The 8,775-nt window shown below is 57.8% G+C and overlaps 4 protein-coding genes across 4 annotated transcripts; 2 read left to right on the top strand and 2 right to left on the bottom strand.

The window, feature by feature from the left end:
• Positions 1-146: 146 nt before the first annotated feature.
• SPRG_14760 (hypothetical protein) lies at positions 147-918 on the bottom strand (the record flags this gene model as incomplete). Its single annotated transcript, XM_012354207.1, has 4 exons — positions 567-918; positions 467-515; positions 289-419; positions 147-251 (listed from the first exon to the last, which is right to left on the bottom strand). The coding sequence occupies exons 1-4, from the start codon at positions 885-887 to the stop codon at positions 147-149; spliced, it is 606 nt and encodes a 201-aa protein (XP_012209597.1). The 5' UTR covers positions 888-918.
• A 926-nt stretch (positions 919-1,844) lies between these two features.
• SPRG_14759 (hypothetical protein) lies at positions 1,845-3,136 on the top strand. The gene is made up of 4 exons (XM_012354206.1): positions 1,845-2,081; positions 2,125-2,660; positions 2,708-2,845; positions 2,902-3,136. Exons 1-4 carry the CDS (start codon positions 1,874-1,876, stop codon positions 3,079-3,081), a joined length of 1,062 nt encoding a protein of 353 aa, XP_012209596.1. The 5' UTR covers positions 1,845-1,873; the 3' UTR covers positions 3,082-3,136.
• A 278-nt stretch (positions 3,137-3,414) lies between these two features.
• Positions 3,415-4,442, top strand: SPRG_14758 (hypothetical protein). The gene is made up of 3 exons (XM_012354205.1): positions 3,415-3,922; positions 3,968-4,012; positions 4,059-4,442. The coding sequence occupies exons 1-3, from the start codon at positions 3,470-3,472 to the stop codon at positions 4,413-4,415; spliced, it is 855 nt and encodes a 284-aa protein (XP_012209595.1). The 5' UTR covers positions 3,415-3,469; the 3' UTR covers positions 4,416-4,442.
• Positions 4,372-7,061, bottom strand: SPRG_14757 (hypothetical protein; the record flags this gene model as incomplete). Its single annotated transcript, XM_012354204.1, has 11 exons — positions 4,372-5,098; positions 5,150-5,240; positions 5,293-5,514; positions 5,573-5,675; positions 5,726-5,816; positions 5,866-6,123; positions 6,175-6,202; positions 6,259-6,324; positions 6,375-6,437; positions 6,482-6,609; positions 6,659-7,061. 11 exons carry the CDS (start codon positions 7,059-7,061, stop codon positions 4,479-4,481), a joined length of 2,073 nt encoding a protein of 690 aa, XP_012209594.1. The 3' UTR covers positions 4,372-4,478.
• Positions 7,062-8,775: the final 1,714 nt, after the last annotated feature.

Genomic DNA, 8,775 nt, shown 5'->3' with positions numbered 1-8,775 from the left:
GCGAGGAAGCATACGAATGGAAATACATGGGAGGCGAACCTCAAAGAGATGCTGCACAACGTAGTAGATGATGTACGACCGGAGAAAGGCGAGGTCGAGCCACGAGTAGCGCTCCTTGCCCGTCGTCTAGCCAAGAACATGAGAATCTAGCTGGTGCTAGAGTGTAGATGCACCGGCGTCGTCGCCAGCGAGAAATGCGACGCGATCGAGAGCAGATCAAAGAGGTTGGAGAGGCGGACGACGTGGTAAACCTACAGAGAGAGACGCATTAGAGGCACGTTCGCATACGAATCGTCGAGAAGCGCACTTGTGCTTGGCGCCGAGCCAGCGGAGTACGTAGTTGAAGGCGCAGAGACCCATAAGGAGCGACTCGATCGTCCACGTGGCCGGGTCGAGGCTGAGCGCACCGGCACGGGCAACTACGGTCCGTGCATGAGCATCCGCCTTGTATCAATCGCCGACATACTCCAGGCCATGCACGCGTAGAGCGACGCGACGAGTTGCACGCCGTAGGCCTATATCCACGTCGTCGTCGTGAGCGAGGCCAACGAGGATGGAGCGTGTACGAGCGAGTGGGCGAACGACGAGTCCCAGAAGGACCGCATCTTCTCAATGTGCTTGTTCTGCGCGAGGTCGAGCCACTCGAAGAGCACGGACGCGCCAAAGATGGGCGTCTGGATGAGCAGCCAGAGCTTCACTTGCTGCCAAATGAGGTGCCACGACGCCGTGTAGCAGTTCTTATTGGTGTCGAGGAGCGCGCACGCCTTCTCGGCGATCAAGGGCGCGACCACAGACGTCGTCGAGTTCATGAAGCTGTCCCAGTCCGGCACGAAGGTGTCGTTGACCCACGAAGCGTTCTTGAAGCGTGTAGAGACCTGCTCGAGCATGCTGCGTCGGCGGCTTCCGGCCCTGCAGTCGCGATGCCAGATGCATTAGCTACGGTACCCGTCGCCCAATCAGCGCGGGGCTGCGTTCGCCGCCTGCGATTGGCTGTTTCCATGGAACCGAAGTTGCTGCGTCGTGTCTTGTTTGAAGTATACCCATTCGAAGTTGCACCAGATGGCGTTCAATTATTATTCCTCATCGTGTTGCATCGAATGAAAAAGTCTGCGCCACTGTATAGAAATACCAAGTCAAACATAGCGGCGGCTCAAAATAATTTCGAAGCGATGCGTACCCGAGAAGCTTCGAATCGAAGCCCACGCCAGCGTGTTCGCTTCGTGGACGCAACCGAAAGGTTAGAAACACCCAACTTTTCGAGTCGGCTGTGCCCACGGCAGCGTTGGTCGCTATAGTATAAAGCTCTCGTGCACATGCAGTCGTCGAATGCCACTGCATTCGTGTCCCGTATACTATCTGCATTGTGCGAGTCGCTCTATGGGCTCTTTTTTCTGGTTCCGAGACGACGTGTGAAAGATACCAGATCCAGATTCTGAAGCAGACCGCGATTCTCGTAGCACTTGATCACTGCCGTGTTGTCGATTTCCCGCCACAAGAATTCCCTTCGCGAGCAGGCTCCACCGCTTGGCGTGAACAGTACGAGACGAGCAATCCCATTGCGATCTTCCAACGCCGTCACGGTCACTGTCTCGTATACACCCTCGTGGCAGATTGTGGGGTCGGAACGGACAAGGGTGTGGACAATGTCGTCATGCAGCCCATGGCAGGACCCTGGGATGTCCATGGACACCGGTATCTTTCCCCAGGTTGCGTGGGGGCATCCGGTCCTAGTTGTAGGCCGAGTTGAAGTGCGGAGGTGCACTTTCGCGACTAATTAGGCGCGGAATCGCCTGTGATAAGGATCATTCGAAAATCGGGGCTTCGAAAAAATCTTTGTCATTTTTGGAATTGCCCCGTGGCCCGGAAGCGAAGCATGTTGACCGAGGTCGTTGATGTCAAGAAGTTCCACGACTATGGCTTCGAGTGCATGGGGCTCTTCGCCAAAGAAGATCTGCCCAAGGGCACGCTCATCTGGTACTCGCAGGACATTGACGTCGTCGACATCTACACCAAGGCCGAGATCCTCGCGCACCCGCAGAAGGACACGCTCATCACATACTCGTACATGCGCGGCGACGACAGTACGCTCCATGGTCATGGCCTATGGCTAATGGCTCCATGTAGAGTTTGGCACGACGCTGAACCCGTCGTCCGACCCGAGCTGGTATTTCAACCACTCTTGCGACCCGACGACGTGGTACGAAGGCGACGAGCGCATCACGACGTGTCGCGACGTCAAGAAGGGCGAGCAGCTGACGTACGACTATGCGTGCACCGAGACCGAGTCGTCGATGCACTACGGCTTGCAGTGCCTATGTGGCACGGCGGCGTGCCGCGGCGTGCTCACGTTCTCCGAGTGGCGCTCGCGCAAGTTCATCAAGAAGAACCGCGACCATTTGAACGACCACGTGTGGAAGAAGCACTCGGAGAACAGTTGGTATGACCCGCGCGCCGAGGTGCGCGCCAAGTCGGGCGATGCCATGGGCCTCTTTGCGCGCCTCCACAAGGACGCGGTGATCAAGAAGGGCGAGATTATCTGCGTCTTCTCGGGCAAGATCGTGCACCGCGACCACATCTTGGAGCCGGGCGCTGTCTCGAAGCGCGACTTTGAAATGTCGTTGCAGGTGGCGCCGACGCTGTGGCAGATTCCGTCGTGGAAGGTATGCAGATGCGCATTTTGTGATCCGATCTCGAAAGCATGGTGCAGGAGAGCGGCGAGAAGTGCGACACAAGTGACTACATCAACCATTCGTGCGACCCGTCGTGTGGCATGAAGGACTCGGTCACGGTGCACGCCATCCGCGACATCTACCCCGGTGACGAGATCACGATTGACTACGCCATGGTATGGTCTCGTGCCCTTCGTCTTTTAGCGATGGACCCAATAAATCGTTTGCGTAGGTCAACGACGGCAGCATGGAGCAAGAAAGCGACAATTTTGACTGCCAGTGCGGCAGTGCCAGCTGCCGCGGGCGCATCACGTCGACGGACTGGCGTCTTCCCGAAGTCCGCAGCCGCCTTGGCGAGCACTTTTCGCCCTTCGTCAAGGAGCTTGTGCTGCGTGCCCAGGAGACGCCATAGGATATACTAGCTCTACAGGTGTAACAAGCACCTCAATTCTGACGTGTACGACGCACTTGGGTGCATCGATCGCACGCCTGGACAGTCCACCGATCTGATCGGCGAGCTGGTCCATTGACAGAGGCAAGGCAGCTGCGTCGCATAGATGTTTCCAAGCAGGAATCTGCGTGTCGATCGTGGTGATGCGCCACGGCTGTAGCGTCGTCGAGGCCCACGGACTCATCGAATTGCTGAGAAGATCGCAATTTCGCGATCTTTGACCAGGCCGAAAATAAGATCGTAGTCGGCCTTTTGGACTTCTCTGCTTCCGGATTGGCCAAAATGGCAGGTGACTGACCAATCAAAGCGGTGGGATTGGCATATCCAAGAAGCGAGAGAAGCGAGCAAGATGCAGCAAGTCTGCGACTGGTCGATGGCCGTGCCGGTCGCCCGTGGTCGCCTCATGCCCATGGCGCCTCTGGTTATGAAGGGCGATCCAGGCTCGGGGAGGCTCGTGCTGGACTTGTCCCTGCCCGTGCCGCCACCACGGTGCGCCGTTGGCATCTGGCAAGCTACCACGGGCGTGAAGAAGGAAGAGAAGTTTCCAAGCCCCGCGCCTCTTGTTGTTTCGCCGAGTCAAATACCAAAGCGCCCATACCCCGAAGAGGCGTACGCTAGCAACGTACGCAACGTGCGGCGCGCATTTGACCGGCGCTGCTCCGTCGAAAGTCCCAGCAAGTCCTCGCCCACCCCGCCTGCTTGGCCGCAGCAACGTCTGCAGGCAGCGCCTTCATTAGAGCCCGAGTTGATGAACGCCTTTGTGAAGCTCGAGACCCGGCCACTACAAGACGCAGCGCCACGGGTCGACTGGAACGCGTAGGATGCATACTGATATGCCTTGTTGCAGGTCGCCACCGCTAGCCACCCCGCGCCGCGTGCATCGTGGGCTGCAGTACGTTCTATGAGCTGGACGAGGGATCTCCACGTCAACTGCGTAGCTTTCCGACTTTGTCGCTCCGATTCCGATCTTTGTATCAGTCGAAGCCCCAGCTCCGACCGCCGCGCCAACGCCGGCCATCCCGCCAGAGCTCGAAGCACCAGCACCGGACCCTTCCAGCTCGATGCTCCTTGAAGATACGGAAGTGCGGTCGCCGGTGGCGTCAATCGACATTGTGGGTGAAGACGCTGATGATGACGCCCGGGATGACGATGACCGAGACGAACTACCTTCGCAGCCACCGATGCTGGACGACGTCGATGTGTACTACTACGGCGGCGGCGGGTATGGATGGACACCCGGCAACGTCGTTGGCGAGGTGGGCGAAATGTACGAGCTGTCGCAAGACGGGCATTGATTGTAACTTCTAAACGATATGATTGCGCTGTGCATCTACTAGTAGGTGGCGCACTGGACCTCTTTACTGCTCGGAGCTGCCGGTGCAGACTTCCTCAAAGAGCCGGAGGATCATGAGCGGGTTGCCGTTCGTGGCCTGCAGCTGCGGGCTCGTGCACAGGAGCTGTGCCAATTCGGTCGGTGACAGAGTTGTCTTGGGCTCGGCCACCTGCAGTCGCGCGTACTGCATTCGGTCCATCGGCTGACTATTGAGCTTCGCAAAGAGGGTCGCAGCGTCCAAGGGCGAGAGCGGCGGCACGGCGTACGTCGCCCGCAGATACACCTTGTCATTGATGAGAGGCATCTCAAAGGCCTCTTGCGCCGTGAGCAGAACGCGCAGCGACCGGTGCGACTTGAGAAGGTACTCGACTACCTTTTGGAGCCGCTCTCGCAGCGCGTCGGTTGCCAAAAGCAGATCGCAGTCGTCGATGACAGCAAACGCCGGCCAATCCGAGAGGTCGCCGGTGGCCTTGAGCTTTTGGAGAATGGTATGGCCGAGCCGTGCCGCGTACGCAGCGTCGTCTTCGTTCGGGACGCACCGGAGCTGCTTTTGGAGCTCGCCGATCGAGGCCATGCACACGCGGTGCCATCCGCGCTGGCGCACATCCATGTAGCGAGCGATCGCGATCGCCATCTCCGTCTTGCCTATCGATATGGGCGCTCGGACGCGAGATAGGGAGAAGAGAAGCAGGGTACCGATGCCGTGGTCGCCCGTGAGCGTCACAAAACGGTTCGTCTCGAGCAGCACAAACACATTGTACATGTCCAAATTGCGAAAGCCAAAGTTCTAGCATCCGCACAATGTATCAATGTATCAAGCATCGACCGCCACAACCTACCGTGCACGTGGTTTCAAGCATGGTCGGGTACATGAGCGACGTCGTTGGCGTCAAGGCTGTATTCTCGTCTTGCGTGGTGGCTTCCATCCACTGCGACGCATCCCGCAAATCGTCCTCGAGCGACGACGACGAATTCGAGTGGGGTTGCCGCTTTTCCTTGGGCGGGAAAATGGGCACTTCGTGGTTGCCGTCCAATGGCAGCAAGATAAACTTGCGCGCGACCTAAATGTCGTTCGCATCATCCTCTATGCCGAAAATTGTTGTCGATGCGAGTGCCTACCTCGGTGGGGTTGGCCGTGCTATGCAGCACCGCCACCGCGCGTTGGCCCACGTCAAACGCTTCTTGAACGGTGCGGCCCGATGCAATCGACCCGTAAAAGTGACTACATACAGAGAACGCGTCAAGATGGAAGCGTTCTCGGCCGCAACGTACCGCGTAAAGGCGATCGCTGCCTTGTCCTCGAGCTCGGACGCGGGCTGCGTTGCGATGACGTGCTTGACGCCGCGCGCCAAGAAGGCCGCCGCTACGCCGCGAATCATGCGAGATTACTATCAGATCGGAGTGGCGCATACCGATATTCGCCGACGCGCACGACGAGAGAAAGACGAGCCGCAGCGCCATCTTGTCTGGTAGCAGCTCCATGATCTCGGCGGGGCTCACAGGCACGGCGGGCCCTGGCATCGACCCTTCCATGTACAGCCATTGGTCGTTGCCGTGGCCCGTAAAGTGCAGAATGGTCAGCGATGCACTCCACTCGCGGAACGACTGTTTGGTCGCGAGCCGCGTGTACACGTGGATTGGCTTGTGCACGGCGTGGACCTGCGCGGCACCTACAGGCGTGGTGCGTCCTGCCAGTAGACAATATCTACCAATGGCGTTACCTTCCGAGTCTTCTGTCAGCGACTTTTGCTAGTACATAGTAGGACCACATGGGCATCCAAACGAGTGGTTCGAAGAGGACGCACGAATTTGTCGAGGGCCTTCTTGAGGACATCCCGCACCGAGTGGTACTCGTTCCGAAAGTCGAGTTCCTACACCCATGGTGGTGTTGTCGTGCATCCTGGATGCATCCTGAACGAACCGAGAGCGGCGACGGCGTGCCTGTCGCATCCAGCTCGACCAACGGCGACGCAAAGAGGATGCCCTGCGCGAGCGTCAATGCAACCATGTGAGACACGTAGGACGTACGATGCTCGAGTCGTCTTCGGACCGGTCTTCGACGCGGTAGGCCACCAGCGGCTTCTTGTTCTTGTTGTCCTCCAAGAGGACAATCATGTCCCGTTCGTGGAGCTGCACGAGGTCATCCGGCTTGCGCCCTACACGCACGTATGCAATCGCCGGCGAAGGCTACAGGGTAATACGTACGCAGACGCTTGCCGTTGAGCGTGACGGGATTGTGGCTAAAGTTGGCGATGCGCAGGCTCATGCTGCCGTCGGCCGCGAGGTCCGCCGAGAAGGTGCACATGAAGCGGCTCAGGCGGTGGTACGTGGCGTCGTCGGTAAAGATGCTGCGAAAGTCGGCGCGCAAGAGCGCGGCAAAGTTGTTGTAGTCGCGCGAGACGTCAATGATGCCAAGCCCGAGCGAGTACATTTCGTGGACCTGCTCGGCAGAGAGCGCGCAGTCGGGGCTCAGCACCAACCGCAGCGCGCATGGCTGGCGCTCGAGGTCAAACGAATCGTGCCGGAGGCGCTTCCGCGCTGGCAGCGCCATGGTGCTAGCCGGCCGCTTCTCGGTCTCGTAGGGACTCGGGCTCGGGGTGCCAGGCATGCCGAGGAGGTAGTATTTGCCACTGCGATCGACAAATGCAGTCGTGTGATTGGCCAAAAAGCGGACCAGCGACTGACACTGCAAGTTTGTATGCCCGAGGGCAAACTACAGGTATCGCGTCCAATTGGTTTTCAGTTTGAGTTTTGTTGCTGGCAAAACGCAGTTTCATGACAAGATCGTGCCTCTTCAAGATCGTCACGCACCGCCCGCCCATTCAGTCGGGCGTCTTCTGGTTCCTTGTGACCAAGCAGGATCTGCACACGCGCAGAGACCAATGGCTTACGAATGAATGCAAGAAGCCGTCCGCACTGGTCGGGCAGTCGGTGGTTGTCGGTTCGTGCCGCAGCGTAACGAATTCCGCCTTCGATCGACCAACCCCGCACGTTGGCAAGTTTAAACTGTAGATGATTCTGTGCCGAGACAATCGAAGCTCAATTTGTCACTGTAGCCGCCAATTACTGGCCGCCAACTATGGTTCTCAGCAGAGACAACCGAGCATCACTGACTGAGGATCAAGTCAATCGCTCTCACCACAACACTTCTCACGTTTCTCCTGTCATGTCATCATCGCGGTTTCAGGAAGACATGACATCGTCCAAGCCAAGTACAGCATAGCGGACTGTGAAGCATAGCACTTGGCTATGCAGGCACATCCATGGACACTGCACGATCGCTGTGCGTTGGGCCGACTGGCAGAGTAGGACGCTGAGCAGCAGCTACACATTTCGCTGGGTGGCGGAAGGCGTTGCGAGCACCGGGTGTCGGGTCGTTTCTAGATGGAGGCTGTCGAGTCGACGGTGACCGAACTTTCGCGGGCGCTTCCTGCAGCCACCACGTTGGCTTTGTCAAACTTCTGTCACGTCGGGGCTGGACCCGCACCCAGAAACCCAGAAGCGGCCCCGTGGCGCCCCAAAAATCTGTTCCGATCCATGTCAAGTCGACGCGATCGGGTCGCGCGAACGACCGCCCGCCTGCGACATACACCTGGTTCAACAAACTGTCCGACGCTTCAACGCGGTCACTGGACACGACGCCCTCGTCGCTCTCTATATTCCTATCTTGCACGGCAAAACGAACGAGCTTCGATTGATTCATCGCATGTTATAACAGCGCCATGAAACGCATCATCCTGGACCGACGTGTTGTCGCACCAAGACACTCACGTGACGTGGCAAAGACACGCGCGCAGGTATAGTACGACCCAAAGGAATCAAAAGTCTCGATGACGACGCTCATCCTCTTCCTTGTGGTCGACTTGATCAGAGTCGCCTCTGCCCGCGTCCTCGTCGTCACTGCCACGACGTTCTGTGCCATGACTTGATCTTTGTATGCGCTGCTGGACGCAGGCGACGAGATGGGGATTGCAGCTATAAGCTAGCCAATCACATGCAAGCTGATGTCCGATGTACGCGTTGAAATTCGGTCTATTATATGCTTTTATATGTTGTATTATGTATAGAATTGGTGGAAACAATTTTATATCTAGATTTGTATGTCGCAATTGGCGATTTTGTGGCGCACATAGCGTGGGATGCTATAACTGTTGAGACAAGATTCGATTCTTCGCTGGCCATTGCTGCTGTCATGTGCTAGGAAACTTGAAGCGTCGGCCCATTTCTCTATTTCCACCCAATTCCCAAGATGGCATGGCTGACAGGCGGCGCGCCCGCCCCGGCCTCGGCCCCGCGCTGCTCGTGGCGCAAGACCCCACTAC

The sequence above is a fragment of the Saprolegnia parasitica genome (assembly GCF_000151545.1).
Source record: "Saprolegnia parasitica CBS 223.65 unplaced genomic scaffold supercont2.150, whole genome shotgun sequence".
Classification (NCBI taxonomy): Eukaryota; Oomycota; class Saprolegniomycetes; order Saprolegniales; family Saprolegniaceae; genus Saprolegnia; species Saprolegnia parasitica.
Note: the sequence above shows the minus strand (reverse complement) of the source record. Positions and strands in the feature narration are given on the sequence as shown.

Excerpts from the sequence above, each read along its gene's own strand:
- SPRG_14758 (XM_012354205.1), top strand. The coding sequence starts at position 3,470 with ATGCAGCAAGTCTGCGACTGGTCGATGGCCGTGCCGGTCGCCCGTGGT. Across the intron at positions 3,923-3,967 it reads TACAAGACGCAGCGCCACGG|GTCGCCACCGCTAGCCACCC; the intron begins GTCGACTGGAAC and ends GCCTTGTTGCAG. Across the intron at positions 4,013-4,058 it reads CGCGTGCATCGTGGGCTGCA|CTTTCCGACTTTGTCGCTCC; the intron begins GTACGTTCTATG and ends TCAACTGCGTAG.
- SPRG_14759 (XM_012354206.1), top strand. The coding sequence starts at position 1,874 with ATGTTGACCGAGGTCGTTGATGTCAAGAAGTTCCACGACTATGGCTTC. Across the intron at positions 2,082-2,124 it reads GTACATGCGCGGCGACGACA|AGTTTGGCACGACGCTGAAC; the intron begins GTACGCTCCATG and ends GGCTCCATGTAG. Across the intron at positions 2,846-2,901 it reads TCACGATTGACTACGCCATG|GTCAACGACGGCAGCATGGA; the intron begins GTATGGTCTCGT and ends TCGTTTGCGTAG.